This window comes from Melanostigma gelatinosum (genome assembly GCF_949748355.1).
Source record: "Melanostigma gelatinosum genome assembly, chromosome: 9".
In the NCBI taxonomy this organism is placed as follows: Eukaryota; Metazoa; Chordata; class Actinopteri; order Perciformes; family Zoarcidae; genus Melanostigma; species Melanostigma gelatinosum.
In genome coordinates this window covers 22,665,712-22,682,816 of record NC_136642.1, presented here as the reverse complement: position 1 = coordinate 22,682,816, position 17,105 = coordinate 22,665,712, and the positions used below count along the sequence as shown (strand labels likewise).

General features: G+C 44.9%; 1 protein-coding gene across 1 annotated transcript in view; it reads right to left on the bottom strand.

The window, feature by feature from the left end:
- LOC306782115 (IgGFc-binding protein-like) overlaps positions 1 to 17,105 on the bottom strand; it is a 45,908-nt gene that overhangs the window by 19,688 nt on the left and 9,115 nt on the right. The window contains exons 9-19 of the mRNA XM_079275310.1: positions 16,745 to 16,990; positions 16,496 to 16,597; positions 15,745 to 15,892; positions 14,868 to 14,988; positions 14,388 to 14,717; positions 5,672 to 5,843; positions 5,137 to 5,234; positions 4,605 to 4,735; positions 4,236 to 4,405; positions 676 to 890; positions 355 to 549 (exon numbers count right to left, since the gene is read on the bottom strand). Coding sequence (XP_079131436.1) covers positions 355 to 549; positions 676 to 890; positions 4,236 to 4,405; positions 4,605 to 4,735; positions 5,137 to 5,234; positions 5,672 to 5,843; positions 14,388 to 14,717; positions 14,868 to 14,988; positions 15,745 to 15,892; positions 16,496 to 16,597; positions 16,745 to 16,990 — 1,928 coding nt within the window. The remainder of the gene's footprint in view (positions 1 to 354; positions 550 to 675; positions 891 to 4,235; positions 4,406 to 4,604; positions 4,736 to 5,136; positions 5,235 to 5,671; positions 5,844 to 14,387; positions 14,718 to 14,867; positions 14,989 to 15,744; positions 15,893 to 16,495; positions 16,598 to 16,744; positions 16,991 to 17,105) is intronic.

Here is a 17,105-nt window from a genome sequence, read left to right as displayed (position 1 = left end):
TAGGCGGCGGCGTTAGTTACGTCTTTAAGTTGCTTAAAAAAAGTAGGGTAAAATATGTCATCGTGGACTTGCTTTCACATGGGACACTGTCAGCGGTCTCATTGGTGAACGTCCTGAGATTGTTTCACCTGCCCATCCCCCCCAATGAGTCGTCATGACATCTCTGACCAACTCTGATGATGGAGGACCGACATTAAACGTGTACTTTAGTTTTTGTCATTATTTGAATAGAAAATAATGATAATTAAAAATAGAAAAGGTTTTCTCTGTGAAATCATCTATTTCAACAATCAAATATTTTTTGGAAAAGATCAACTAGATTAGACACATTGTGTAAGTGTAAATGTCCCTTACCTGTCCGTCAAAGGACCTGATGGTCCTGATCCCGCTCACAGAGCAGGAACCAATGCTCTCGGGTGAACAGGAGGCCTCGCCCTCTTTCACAACACACACCTCATTGGGCGGGCAGAGGAATTCCGTATCACACTCTAAATTTCCACCGTCTGAACACACGCAACGGGAGTCACATGACTCTCCCGAAAAGAACACCTGAGAAAAAGAGCAGAGAGCCGACCACACATATCAGCGGTAGTAACAGTGGTGGCAGAAGGAGAAGTAACGATGTTAAAAACAGAAGCTGTGGAGCTTCATTTGACACTGTTGCAGCTGTCGCACCTGTCCATTTCGATAATACTGTCCATCGAACTCACAGCCACACTCTGCCAGAGGTACACACTTGTCGTCGCTCAGCATGAATCCGTCGTCACACACGCAGCCTTCTGTGCAGAGCGCGTTGTCTTCACAGTCCAGTAGGGATGTCGGGCCGCTGCAGGTCAGCTGGCAGGGGGGGGCACACATCTCGTAGTGACTGTTAGCGCCACACGATGGAGCTGGCAGAGACGCACAAGTCAATCAGGATGAAGTTGATGCGATTATGCTCACAAACATTACAAACATGCTTGGGACCTCATTGGGATTTTGGATAACCACTCACTAACCGAGAACATTTCAGTGACATTTAGGGAAGTAGGCTATGCTTGTTTTCCACCTCTGGCAGAATCAGTTGAGAAGATCAACATCTGATTTATCTCTATATGCCTGCATCCAGTCCAGACTGGAAGCACGACAGGGGGGTGATATTTAGAGAAAACAAGATTAAAGATTCAAAAAAGATAAAAGATTGAAGATTAAAGTGGCAAACTTTTGTATCGCCTGCCACCATCTAAAAAAAGTGTTATTATGGTGAGGATGGACTCTGAGGGAGGCGAAGGTCCTGAAAGATACAGTACATCGGTATGAATTGTACTTAATCCTTATGTTAGCGCTAAGTTTTTATTTTAACAATGGAATAATCGGATAAAAAAAGAACAAATAGAGTTCGTCCTCTCTGACTGATGTCCTGTGAACGAGGCGAAGGTCATATCCATTGTCTTTCATGACCCTTTTTACCTTCAAGAAACGAGAGTGTCAGAAAGCTGAGCGCAGGTGGCGAAAAACTAATCTCCAGGTTCACTGTGACATCTATAAAGAGAGACTTTGCAATTATAATTTGGAACTTAGAAATGCAAGGCAGTCATTCTTCTCTGACATCATAACCAAAAACAAGAACAATTCACGCGCCTTATTTGCTACCGTCGACAGGCTAACAAACCCTCCAGTGTCGGTAGCTGCTGAGCTCCAATCCACCTGGGCATGCAATCAATTTGCCTCCTTTTTTACTGACAAAATTCTGAAAATTAGACAAGCAGTCAGTGCCTCCACACCAACCACAGGATATGTGTTGTCCCGATCTCTGAATAACATCCATTCAAATATCATGACACAATTTCATTCAATCGACCGTAGAAGCCTGGAAGACATTATACAACATCTGAAGTCATCCTCCTGCTGCTTGGATATTCTACCAACACACTTTTCAAAAATATTTCAAGCTGCATGACCACTGATGTCTTACAAATTGTAAACACATCCCTTCTCTCAGGTGTCTTCCCACAAGCCCTAAAAACTGCAGTTATTAAACCGCTCTTAAAGAAGGCTAGTTTAGACTCCGCAACGATGAAAAATTATAGGCCAATATCAAACCTCCCATTTATAAGTAAAATAATTGAAAAAGCGGTTTTCCAACAGCTGACCAACTTCTTGGCCGTAAATAACTGCTTTGATGTTTTCCAGTCAGGCTTTCGACAGTACCACAGTACTGAAACTGCTCTTGTTAAGGTTTTCAACGACATCCACTTAAACAGACAATGGCAGAAGTTCAGTCTTAGTGTTACTGGATCTCAGTGCTGCATTCGACACGGTCGACCATGCCATACTCCTAGAAACACTAAACATCTGGGTGGGACTCTCTGGCACAGCACTTAACTGGTTTGAATCCTACTTGAAGGACCGAGAATACTTTGTGTCTGTAGCTGATTACACATCAGAGCTGACTAAAATGACATGTGGTGTTCCCCAAGGTTCAATACTGGGGCCTCTTCTGTTCAACATCTACATGCTTCCACTAGCTCAGATTATGGAAAACAACAAAGTGTGTTATCATAATTATGCAGACGACACACAAATCTACATAACTATGTCACCAGGGGACTATAATCCCATACAAGGGCTGGGTAACTGCATTGAACAAATCAACAACTGGATGTGCCAGAATTTTCTTCAATTGAACAAAGATAAAACAGAAGTAATTGTTTTTGGTACCAAGGATGAACAATTGAAAATCACCGCTCAGCTTCAATCACTGATGTTAAAACCCACAAACCAAGCCAGAAATCTAGGTGTAGTTATGGATTCAGACCTCAACCTGAACAGCCATATCAAGACAATTACAAAATCAGCCTACTATCACCTGAAGAATATATCAAGGATTAGAGGACTTATGTCTCAACAGGATTTGGAAAAACTTGTCTATGCATTTATCTTCAGCAGACTGGACTACTGTAACGGTGTGTTTACAGGTCTCTGTAAAAAGTCTGTCAGAACGCTGCAGCTCGAGTCCTCACTAAGACCAGGAGGGTGGATCACATCACCGCAGTTATGATGTCTTTGCACTGGCTTCCTGTCCAACAAAGAATTGACTTTAAAATCCTGCTGTTGGTTTACAAAGCACTGAATGGTTTAGGGCCAAAATACATCTCTGATCTGCTGCTACCTTATGAACCATCCCGACCCCTTAGGTCGTCTGGGACCGGTCTACTTTCTGTTCCCAGAGTCAGAACTAAACATGGAGAAGCAGCGTTCAGTTTTTCTGCTCCACATATCTGGAACAAAGTCCCAGAAAGCTGCAGGTCTGCTGAGACCCTCAGCTCCTTTAAATCAAGATTGAAGACTTTTCTGTTTGCTGCTGCCTTTAATTGAACCACATTCAATGAATATATTAATCAATTTCCTGGATTTCTGCATTTTACTACTGTATTTTATTTCTTACACTGTTCTTAATTGCTGTTAAATCTCCTTTTCTTTTGCCTTATGTTTTGATGCTTTTAATGGTTTTATGTGAAGCACTTTGAATTAAGACCTCAGAGAGGCCGGGTTAGAGTCCCGAGGCGGGGTTGGAGTCCCACGCTAAATAAGACCTCAGAGAGGCCGGGTTAGAGTCCCGAGGTGGGGTTGGAGTCCCACGCTATATAAAAGAACTGCACAATATATCACCATTTCCTTCGGGACCGAGTTCGTGCAAAGCGTACACTATAAAACGCAGATCGGCAGAGATCTTTTCCAGACGTGGTTTGTGTGCGAGTAGTTGCAGAATTGCGGCAGTGTATGGTTGATTGCGTACAGCGTAATGTCTCAGGGAGACATCGATTAAGACCTCATAGAGGCCGGGTTAGAGTCCCGAGGCGGGGTTGGAGTCCCACGCTATTTTGTGTTTTAATGACTGTTTTTATTGTTTCAATGTATGTTTTAAATCTCCTTTACTTTTGCCTTTATGCTTTTAATGGTTTCATGTGAAGCACTTTGAATTACCTTGTTGTTGAAATGTGCTATACAAATAAACTTGCCTTGCCTTGCCTTACAATGGCTCTAATACACTTATTTTTTTCGAAGGATTTGTCTTTATCGACATCAGTAGGGCCCAGAGACTGCAGGCAACACCCTAAAATTCCTGTTCTTATTGTGAGGTTGCCAGGTTAGTGCATAGTCTGAATTCCGAACAAGTTACTCTTGGATGGATGGATGGGCAGTGGAGTTCTGGATTTTCGCAGAGGCTGTGGTTGAGTGTGTGCGTGACTTACGACAAAATTGTTCAGTTCTCCAACTCCCCACTTCCGCTCCCGCATCCTGACAAGAGGTGCTGAAAGCTGATAGGCTGTTGCATAGGGCGGAGGCGTGGCCTCCGTACACGCACATATCGAAAATACAGTCATTGAGGAAGGAGGAGTGGTCCAGTTTACTGTGACACTGTCTGTGTGGGCAGAGACAGAGAAGGGCACAGTCTGTATAGACACCATTTAATAAAGAAAGAGATATACTGTACATTTTTAACAACCCTGGGTTTTTTCCCCACTGGACATTAATCATACCTGGCCTCATCTAGTTTTTCTTTAATACGAAGCATAAGTATAAATTGTTTATTGCCTAGCTCAGCAGCAAGCAGTACCTACCCAAACGGTCCCTGTTTATCGGCGATGATGCCACAGTAGCTCGGCTTTTGGTAACGTAGTGTCATCGCAGGCTCACACTCCGGACATTTACCACCTGGACAGTCACTAGTGCAGCCAAAGTCTCCTCCTGCCTGGTTCAAAAGACACGCAAAAGTGTTATTCAGCTTGAAAAATTAATAAACTAATAACAACATGAAGATACTGTTTGATGTTTAAAGGATAGGCTCCCATTTTTCAAGTCTGTTTTGACAATGCCTGTACATGTGGCCAGATGTGTTTTCATGATGAGATGTCGTTCTTCTTTTATTAATTGGTAGGCCATTAGCAAGAGGCGGTTAGATTACTGAGGAGTGACTTTGTTCTCCTTCCCAGCTGTCCACCAGATGTGCAGACACTATTGGATCTGCTGTATTGAGCTGGAGATGGAGCCGCACACACAATGTGTACAACTGTGCCTGCTTTCTGTTTCGAACTGTTTTTACCTGTGTGTGTTCTCCAGGTCGATTTTTCTCACAAAGATCCCCATTCTCACCTTCCAGCTGTCTCCGAAGGCGTTCACGTCGTTAGCCTGGGTGCCATCAGGTTTCATTAAGTCATCGGCAGGTTTTCCATTGTAATTTCCACACAAGCCTGATACAGAGAAACAAGCAACAACCACAGCAGTCACAGTTAGAGCATTTAGAATAGTTAAGAGTAGGAAGCTGTTCGAGCGGATAGGTATACTTTTATTTCCAACAATCGCCACATAGCGGCCTGAGATGCACTGATGGAATACGCGTGTAAATGCCTTCAGTATTAGGCAGTATTTGGTATGTTGACAGTTTTTGACCTGATCCTCTTAAAGCAGGTTAACAGGTTAGCCATGCAGCATGCTGACTCTACCCTGGGCTTCTTGATACAGGCCCCAGTGATTAAACTGCTGCCATAAACTGCCATAAACCGTATTTCTTGGGTAACCGCATATGAATCGGCTCAATCGGAACGGCATTGCTTTATAACCAAAGTGCTGCCGTCACATGTTGAATCCTGAAACATATTTGAGTTTACCAAACAACCCCCCAACTCACCGCCTGTAACAGAAGAGTATGTACTGGGTAGAGTCAAGCTGACGTAGCTCTTCCAGTTGAACCTGAGCGTCAAACCAAAAGATGTCCGAACATAGCCGAAGTAGCCACGCCGGAACAAGGAGAGCTTCTTGTCTTCAGTGGAGAAAGGCAGGTTCACTGACCGACTGTTCACCTGAGGGCAGAGCATGGACACATGTACAGAATCACTGTGTACATATAATTATATATATATATATATATATATATATATATATATATATATATATATATATATATATATATATACATGTTGGGGTCTGATCATATGGCTTAAACATGTGCTGTGGACAAAGAGAATCAGGCCTTCACTGTTTCAAGCACAGGTCTCATCCTGACCTGTAGTTTTGAGGAGAGCAAAGGAATTTCACACTCGGGTGTGAATTCCCCCCCCCCCAAAAAACCATGGTAACCGCTGCAATCTCATTGGCCGAAGGCCAAGAGAACCCAGGACCCCTGTGGTTCAACCCCTGTTCTACAAAACTGTCTGCAGGTTCACACTTCTCCGCTTTTCCAATCGACCTCGGTTGAGTTAGGGAGCACGCAACCGCTCTTCGCCCGGACCTTCGTCCTGGACGCATGAAGACACATCGGCCTCTCCTCCCCCTCCAGCACGACGGAGACCACGAGGAAGCAACGGCTCTTCTCCCCTACTCAAACCCTGACAAGCCATTTCGTCCTGGACGAAACAGCCCGCGATAACGAATCTGCTTCAGCGATCCATTCAGTGCTTTTTGCTCCTTTTTCTTTCCGTGCACAAACTGGCACAGAGGAGCCCGACGAAGCCTCGCTCCTCTCCTGACCGATGATTACCGGTAAGACGCACAGACCACGTCGTCTCAACCGAAGTTAAACTGTCCTCCCTGCAGCGAGGATCGTCTGCGTTTCGCTCCAGAGCGAGCTCACGCCACGACGGCACAGCGCCCGCTGCAAAGCCGCGCTGCAAGCAGCCTACCCCCCCCCCCCCTTTCTGCCGAAGAAAAAGGACAAATTTGCCACGAACACTTCCACGTTGCAACGAAGCATCGACAAGTAAGATTCTTGGCATTTGGGCATAGCTTAGCTTAAATTAACGTAAGTTTAATTCAGGTCATTCATTTATATGTTGATATTCCCGTGTTTTTGTGTGTTTAAGTTACTGTCGCGTGATATCGAGATATCACGCAACTCCTCGCGGACGAGAGAAGCTCCGCTGTATTCGTGTATTAACTGTGACTGTTTGCTTGGGATTTATTTGATTTATTTTCATTTGTTTTACTACACTTCGTGTAGTATTCTCTGCTCATTAAATCAGCTCTGTGAGTGAAGTGTGGAATCTCGGCTATCGTACATAACTGCTGGCAGTTCTACCGACAACGGCATGTTGTGTACGATACGCCAGCGACCCCCATTATCACTACAACGCGGACCGCACGCAGAAGCTTGATTCATGACCCCCACCTTTGCTCTCTCTTTCTTCTCTCTGCCCCGGGAGAAACCCCGTTCAAACGAGCGCCTCACATCACGTGCTGCCCAGGCACACGTGATTACATACAGCAGCCTAACTGCCATTTTGTCCGAGTTACTCGACTCCGCCATCTTTGTAGTTTATAGCTGTAGTTCTTAAGGCCCCTCCCCTTTTGGCCCGCGTCACTCGACGCCGCCATCTTTGTAGTTTTTAGCGGTAGCTGTAAGACTCTCCTTCCTGTTCACCCACAGACCCACACACACACATACACATACACACACAGACATACACCCTCATCCATTTTATTCACTCTTTAGTTTAGGCATATAAAATTGTATGATAACGTTTGTTGGTTGCAATAGTAATTGATCTGATCATTTATTATTTTGATTTAATAAACTCTGTTATACTTTAAGGAGCAGTCGTCTGTGATTACTTGTGCATATGTATTTGATAAGACTGTATGTAGTAGCCTGTGCTCGAACTTAAAACCTTCACTGTCACTGAATGTATAGTCATACGCAGACTATTGACATTATGAGTGAACACTAATTATGAGACTTAGTTTTATCGTTTGGTTATTGGTCCCTGTTCGCAGGGTGGTGCCCCGTTTATATTAATAATCATTAATAATTGTTACATACATCAATAATTCTATTGATGTCAAGAATTCAGTTTCTTAAATGCTGATAACCCAAACACGCTCCTTTAGTTCCCAACATAATGGTGCCCCGTGTGAGGCTACGTTATTCCAGTTTTGTTACAGTATATATGCACATTAATCCATAATTATTTTTGAATAATTAATTTTCCAAAAAAAATATTATTTTTTTTCGAAAAATTATTTTGTTTCCCTCTTTTGAATGATCCAAATTCCTGAAACTTATTTCCCAAAATAGGTAGGCTTTGATCTTCAAAATCTTGTCTTATTGTAATTAAATTTTTGATTTTAAATTTTGATTTTTAATCTTAATCTTTAATTCCCTTCTCGAAATTTTATTTCGTTTCCTTTCCAGGTTTAATGATTTGTTTCATTTCTTAAACTAACAGTCAGCTGTGTAGTAGATGTGATCGTTTATTTGTAATACCTTGCTTGCTTTCTTAAATCCCTCAAAGAAGTTACACACAGCTGTCACAGGCCCAAAGTGCTAAACCACATTAGCATTTTCGCACCTCTGGCTGCAAAGCAGTAGTGATACCTCAGAGCAGCAACAGTAGAAACGTAAGTCACAGAGCTAGACATTTCACTGTGCGCCTGCATGAACCGTAACACTAACAGTAATTAACATCTAACAGTAGAAACGTAAGTCACAGAACTAGACATTTCACTGAGAACCGTAAACACTAACAGTTTCCGTTCTAACACTAGGGAATCAACAACCACTGGGAGTCGCACTCATTAGAGAGAATGAGCGACGAGAAATCCCCCATTCCTGGAGCTGTAGCTCCAGAAGACACCGCATTACGAGATGCGGTGGCTGATGTCCTCGGACTCACAGCAAAGGAAAGAGAGTACTTTGCAAAATACACTGCTGTCCTATGCGACGAGCAATTAGAGCAGCTGGTGGCTTATGTAAATAACCCAGCAGGTAACAGAGAGCGCCTGATTCAGGACGTAATCGGCGAAATACTGCTCATCTATCATCAGAAAATGCAGCTGCAAGCTGCCCGAACCCGGGCACAGAGCGACGAGCAGCAACGCGAGATCTGGACACTCCGAACAGAGGTTCAGGAGTTGTCACGTGACTGTAGAGCCCTACAGTCAGAAAATAGTAGCCTGCGCAGTGACCTCAGAGAGGTCAACCTAGAACTCTCTAAAGCATCAGAGAGTGATGACAAACTGAAAGCGCTTCAAGGTGTTCCAGCAACCCCGGTAGGTACTGCTACCCCCTATCGAGCCTTTCAGCCCAGTCATTTCTTGGTCTCGGCTCCCTCATTCCCCGAGACCCGAACCACCTTGCATTTCTTGAAAGCGACATCCCCAACCAGGGGGAGAGAGGACCAACACCAGGTCCTAGTCGGCCCAGGTTGCTTCAAAACCACCTCAGGCGAACGCAATCCTCCACGCAGTTCACGCGCGCGACAAGAACTGACCCCATCCCCCTCAGGGAGGGAGGATGATAGTCGTTACCACCATCGCGAGTATGGAGACTCAGACGACTCGGACGGCCCAGGCCCCATCAACCTTGGAGGCCTGCGCACTCGACAGATTGAGTCTCTGGCAAAAGACGTAGAGTGCTTTAATCCCGATAATCACGACTCGAGCATCGATGACTACCTTAGGGAGATCGATCACTGCCTCCTCGACCTATCGCGCCCCTCATCGCGCGAAAAGCTAAAGCTAGTGTGGAAAACCACTGCGCGAAGCGTCCACGCTTTCATTGAAACGCTCCAGCCGAGCATCCGCGACCGCTATTCATCCCTTTGTCACGCCCTTAGGGAGGAGTACTCCCTGTACACCGACCCAGCTTCTGCCACCCTCGGCGCCTTTGCCATTTCCCAGGAAAGGCTAGAGTCTCCGAGAGACTACTTCAGGCGCTTGAGATCTGCGTACTTCCAAGGACGTAACGCCCCAGGTCTAGAAGAAGACCATGCCTTCAAGTCGCTTTTCTTGCACAATCTCCACGACAACGTGAGATACGATGTTACTATGCACTGCAGAACGAGTAACCTCACCATGCCAGAGATTAGGAAATATGCGCAACTTGCATGGAAGACACGCGGACGGCCGACAAATCGGTACGAAGACACCGCCATAGTCTTAGGCATCCAACAGTCTAGCGACTCCGACCTAGCGTCGGAAGACGACGAGAGGACTTGGCCTAGCGAGCCCTGGTCACCCCCGAGGAACAGACGACCCTGGCGGTCGAAAGACCAACGGAACCAGGGGGGTGAAAGACACCCTCAAGGACAACCCATCAGGTAACGCTGACTCGCAGCCCACCTGACTCAGCCAAGTGACCTTTCCCCCTGCTGCCAAGTCGACGTGGTAGGGGGGGGGAAGAGAACTCAGCACACTTCCGGAAACGACCACTCCCATTTCGCACCTCGTTCTTCAACCTTCTTGGGCGACCTTGCTCGCAAAGGCAATGCCCATTATGTATAAATCTATACATATTCTTCAGTCCTACTGGGGGGTCATAACACTCTTGCTCTACCCGACTCCGGGTCAGAAACGAGCCTCATGTGTTCCCCCACCTTTTCGCATACACCTCTAGGGTGCCACAACCTTAGAGGCCCTTGCGAGCACCCTAGCTCGTAAAACCTTTTGTCAACTAAGCCTTGTTCTCCTGCTCTCTCAGCATGATCCACCTCCAGCTTGTTCAACGAAGCCACCGCCTTCTTTCAGCCGAGTCATCTCCCGGGCCTGTCAAGTCGCCAGTGCCGTAGGTAACTGAACTTGACCTGTGCGCCGGACCTGTCTCCATCTCTAATTAGGAGGGTGGGGGGAGGGAGATATCACCAGCCCGCCATGACACACTCCAGAATGAAACTGTTCGCGACGTTTCCCTGAGTGCTGACGGTAACGTGGGATATCCGCCCTCGCCACTTGAACAGCGCGAGGGGGGTGGGATCTCTGACAACAGAAACTTAGAGAGATGCACTTCACAGGAAGTACACTCTAATCTCGCCAGTGCCGAAACCAACCGGAAGAATGGCAGCTTACTATTGACTACTGACGTTTAACTGCATGGCCAACTCACCCTGTAGACATGCACTAACCGCTAACACATCCAACTTCAACCAGAACAGTTGCATGACCTGAAAAACCATTGTGACTGTAAACTGATGCTCCACTCTCATAGAGAACCCTTTGCATGCTTTATAGACTCTACCAGAAGTAACCAAAGAAGACATAACCTCTGCCGTAGCAGTCAGATTTAATCCAGGACCTCATCCGAGAAGGCTCAGCTGTCAACAGCGGGAGCAGCGAAAGACCAGCCTAGCTAGTCACACTAGCCGTGCTAACGAAATCCGTAAATCTGCTACCACTACTGTTATGCAACCCTCACAGGTACCTCTGGCCTATAGTCTTGGCAACGCAACTCCAATATCGATAGATTCTAAAACTTAGACACAGGACTCGCTCTAAATCTACCGATTAGAGAGAGAGATAGACGCACATATCATGTACTAATAGATCCAGAAGCGACAGACTAACTGGATTCCCTCCTATTCGTAACACCACGTAGCCAACCTACGACTGCTCCGCCGACGGACTCCAGTCCTGTCTAGGAGTTGAACCAGTAACCACTGTTTGCCCCTCACCTGCTTCTTGTCTTTCTATTCTTTCCTTCTCTCTCTTTTGTGTTTTGTTTTGTTTATTTGGGTTGTTACTTTCTTTGACACTATGCCACAATGCTAGAATATCACAACATCATAATAGCGATTGAATTATTTGGGAATAATGTTTTGCTCACCTATGATTTGAATTATGTATGATAGTAGATGTAGGTAGAAGTAGTTAAAGTCATCTGCCCAGATGCCACCTTAGTCATCTGCCCAGATGCCAATGAACTCTGAACTTGAACACCATGAACTTGACCACTGTGAACCTTGAACTCTATGAACAATGAACACTGCCTGGTTTAACCACTGCTTTTGGTCTCAGGAACACTTGGACTGTCTCACCTCTTCAGGTTTCCCCACCACATGGAAGCACGAAACAGCCCTTGGTTTGCTCTAAAGACCGAAGCCAACACCTCGCTCTTCAGAACAAAGGGGGGATGTTGGGGTCTGATCATATGGCTTAAACATGTGCTGTGGACAAAGAGAATCAGGCCTTCACTGTTTCAAGCACAGGTCTCATCCTGACCTGTAGTTTTGAGGAGAGCAAAGGAATTTCACACTCGGGTGTGAATTCCCCCCCCCCAAAAAACCATGGTAACCGCTGCAATCTCATTGGCCGAAGGCCAAGAGAACCCAGGACCCCTGTGGTTCAACCCCTGTTCTACAAAACTGTCTGCAGGTTCACACTTCTCCGCTTTTCCAATCGACCTCGGTTGAGTTAGGGAGCACGCAACCGCTCTTCGCCCGGACCTTCGTCCTGGACGCATGAAGACACATCGGCCTCTCCTCCCCCTCCAGCACGACGGAGACCACGAGGAAGCAACGGCTCTTCTCCCCTACTCAAACCCTGACAAGCCATTTCGTCCTGGACGAAACAGCCCGCGATAACGAATCTGCTTCAGCGATCCATTCAGTGCTTTTTGCTCCTTTTTCTTTCCGTGCACAAACTGGCACAGAGGAGCCCGACGAAGCCTCGCTCCTCTCCTGACCGATGATTACCGGTAAGACGCACAGACCACGTCGTCTCAACCGAAGTTAAACTGTCCTCCCTGCAGCGAGGATCGTCTGCGTTTCGCTCCAGAGCGAGCTCACGCCACGACGGCACAGCGCCCGCTGCAAAGCCGCGCTGCAAGCAGCCTACCCCCCCCCCCCTTTCTGCCGAAGAAAAAGGACAAATTTGCCACGAACACTTCCACGTTGCAACGAAGCATCGACAAGTAAGATTCTTGGCATTTGGGCATAGCTTAGCTTAAATTAACGTAAGTTTAATTCAGGTCATTCATTTATATGTTGATATTCCCGTGTTTTTGTGTGTTTAAGTTACTGTCGCGTGATATCGAGATATCACGCAACTCCTCGCGGACGAGAGAAGCTCCGCTGTATTCGTGTATTAACTGTGACTGTTTGCTTGGGATTTATTTGATTTCTTTTCATTTGTTTTACTACACTTCGTGTAGTATTCTCTGCTCATTAAATCAGCTCTGTGAGTGAAGTGTGGAATCTCGGCTATCGTACATAACTGCTGGCAGTTCTACCGACAACGGCATGTTGTGTACGATACGCCAGCGACCCCCATTATCACTACAACGCGGACCGCACGCAGAAGCTTGATTCATGACCCCCACCTTTGCTCTCTCTTTCTTCTCTCTGCCCCGGGAGAAACCCCGTTCAAACGAGCGCCTCACATCACGTGCTGCCCAGGCACACGTGATTACATACAGCAGCCTAACTGCCATTTTGTCCGAGTTACTCGACTCCGCCATCTTTGTAGTTTATAGCTGTAGTTCTTAAGGCCCCTCCCCTTTTGGCCCGCGTCACTCGACGCCGCCATCTTTGTAGTTTTTAGCGGTAGCTGTAAGACTCTCCTTCCTGTTCACCCACAGACCCACACACACACATACACATACACACACAGACATACACCCTCATCCATTTTATTCACTCTTTAGTTTAGGCATATAAAATTGTATGATAACGTTTGTTGGTTGCAATAGTAATTGATCTGATCATTTATTATTTTGATTTAATAAACTCTGTTATACTTTAAGCAGCAGTCGTCTGTGATTACTTGTGCATATGTATTTGATAAGACTGTATGTAGTAGCCTGTGCTCGAACTTAAAACCTTCACTGTCACTGAATGTATAGTCATACGCAGACTATTGACATTATGAGTGAACACTAATTATGAGATTTAGTTTTATCGTTTGGTTATTGGTCCCTGTTCGCAGGGTGGTGCCCCGTTTATATTAATAATCATTAATAATTGTTACATACATCAATTATTGATGTCAAGAATTCAGTTTCTTAAATGCTGATAACCCAAACACGCTCCTTTAGTTCCCAACATACATATATATATATATATATATATATAAATAAAAGATATATAAGCTATATAACGGCTTGTGTTTGTGTTGCGTGCGAAGGTGAATAACAGCATTTGTTGTTTTTAAATGTGCTTCGCTTTAGACAATATTTACAGCCCAGAAATGACTAGTTATTGATGAAGAACATGAAAATTGAAATGCGCTGCGTCTGAAATTCCATATTAAGATGCTGTTTTCCAATCTGTCCGAAATCTTAGCATAGAAGCCAATAGTATGTGAATTGCATACTACATCCAGTAAAATATTACAGAATGCCAACAATGGAAACTACACATATCCCACAATGCAATGCGGTAATGAGGAAAACGTCCGCAGCAGACGGTTGAGTGTAAGCATAAAATCTCCTTTTGCTAGGATTCATTTTAAATGAGTTCAGACCTCACAAACCATGGTTTGGTTACGGGAGGTTGGCGTGGGCTAGAATTAGCAAAATCTTGAATTCATTTCAAATACTTTGTCTGGGCTGTCCCATACGACAGTGTTCTACTGTAACTACACTACAGAGCGATTGGTGAGGAGGACTAGGGTAAGTACTGTAGACAGACCAATCTTACCAGCATTGCTCCCACACTGGCACGACTCATGCTGACAGTGTAACCAAATACAATGAGAGAGACGGACTTGGTGTAGGCCACAGCCTTGTTGCGGCCTCGGTTCTCATTTTGGACCAGCACATGGAACGGCTCCAGGTCCTGCTCTGATCCCTTGGTGAGTTGAGACAGGGTGTAGGTGCAAGTGCCCTGGAAATCAAACCGGCGTCCATCAAAGTTTCGGTAGTGGGGGTCTCCGGAGCCCTGGCATGTCGCATGGGATGTTGGGTAGCAGTCCCGGACACCACCCTTCAAGGCACAGTGCTCACTCTTCTTACAGGTGACTGGTTTGCACTAGAGCAGAATGAGATCACAGAATATCAGATCACAGTGAAAGAGATGAAAAACAAGAACAGCACACAGTAATTGTGATGGCACAGGGGTCTTGAGTAATACACACACACACACACACACGCACACACACACGCACACACACACACCAACCTCGGCTTTCCCTTTCTGGCATTTACACTTAGAGGTGCAGGTGTTATCACCCCAGAAAGTGATGGCTGCTGGGTAATATTTGCCTCCATTCTTACATCCACAGCTATGCACAGGAACACATCTGAAACAAACACACACATTTATTAAATAAACAGTACATACGTACACATGAAACCTTGCCTGTATTCTTGTCTTCTATGGCTTAGTGTTGCTAATTAGCACACTTGGTGTCCACAAATATTTCAGGTATATTTTTACTGAAATGTTGTTGATATCAGGCAGGTTGTTCTCCTGAGTAGACTAACAAGCCATGTTTTATTGTGAAGCATTAACACCCAGAGTCCTTGGAATGTCACATGAGCGTTATTTTCTGTACAACTTTTGCAGTTTTTAAACGTATGCTTAACGTTGTGAACAACACAAAGCGCATCACATGGTTAGGTTTAGTAAAAATACACGGTTTGACTTCAAATAAGTACGTTTGTTAGGTTATTTAAGCTAAGTCCTGTGTTGAAATGCATTTGTATAAAACAAACGTAATCAGGGAGAAAATACATTTCCCTCAAACCGCAATTGACAATGCAATTAAGTTGTATGTGAGTGTAATTTTTGGGAGGCCAGCCTCCTGCTGGCTGGTTTCCAAAGAACAAGAAGACATTTTAGGTTATGTCAAGATCACAAAGAGCCTGTTTCTTTTGGAAAGGCCTGTTTTGGTTAATCAATGAATAGATTATGATGACTCAAAACTACTCAAACCAATGAATATTGGGCTTGGTATGAATATTGAATAGCATAACATAACCTGGCAAAATGTTGTTATTCATACATACATACAATTCACCAAATATAAAATGACTAAAGACTGTCTGTTTGTTACCTGTCTCCACTTAGCACCATTCCTTTATCACACTGGCACCCCTCCACACAGGAGCCTTTGCACAGATTGTCGATGTCTGGGGACACGCAGGTGGCAGGGCAGGGGGTACCACACGCCTCATAATGGCTACCTTTGGGGCAATTAGGGACTGGGGGGGGGGGGGGGGGGGGTGGTTGGAGATCATTGTTCTTATCTGTGAGAACCAATACTCTGTCTAAACCAATAACACAACACCGAACAATTATTTAACAATGTCAATATTCTTATGTTAGTTTAACAGATTTTCAGTGATAGGAACACTTTAATTATTCAACAGAAACATTATCATTGCGACACAAAAGCCCGATTTGAAAGACCCCATTTCCTCCAGCACCAACCTCAGGTAAAAGAAATATTACTTTCTGTATAGGTGTCATACTTCAATATTTTCAGATAATGTCTTGAGGTAAATATTTGATTGTCTGGGGGCTGACGGATCTAAGCCATCGCCATCCTTTTTCATATGAAGTGCCATTTTTAAATGTTCTTTTTAATCTGTGTGCCATGTTAACATTTAGATTAACATTAATTGTATTCATGACACCACATCAAAATTTGTATCTCCATTTCTTCTTTCATCCATATAGGCAACATGCAGTCACTCACTCCTTTTGCTGTAGCTTTCCACTGCCACACTCCGCTAGAACCTCACTGAATGGTTCATGATAAATTAAAGCACTTCAAAGGAAAAATATTTTGCTTGGCAACTTACGGCATTTGGTAACCATTCTCCACTCAGGGTCGACTTTCGCTTCCTCTGACAGGCAGTCATCAGCATAACTCTTCAGGTTTTCACAGAGAGTCTGTTTGGCACCTGGACAAACACACAGACACATTAACATCACAGGAACTCATGACAGCATGACAGCATGGCTTCAATCAATTTGCATTTTCTCCAGTTTTTTACGTGATATTTTTAGTGTGCATTCTGCCCCGAAAACATCTTCAAATATTGTTTCACCTTTAGTGGTACAGACATCGTAGACACAGTTCTCCAGGTACTTCGAGGGTTCGACCTTATCGTAGCAGGCTGAAAATGGCCCATCTGACTTTGACAGAATCCCACAGAGGTGGGGCTTGCTGTAGTGGGCCTGCTGCTCTTTTGTACAAATGTAACAGTGCCCGGCACAGTTATCATTACAGAACCGATTGGATTCATCGGACTTCCACTTCTGGATCATCTTCAGCACAGCAGAGAGACTGCGGCCTGCAAGCAAACAGAAAGCAACATGCAGAAAAGCATGAAAATCAATTCAAATTTAGACTTCCGGGTGAGTGAGCAATTTAATGACTGGCGTTCAGCCAAACTCAGAACTTTGGAT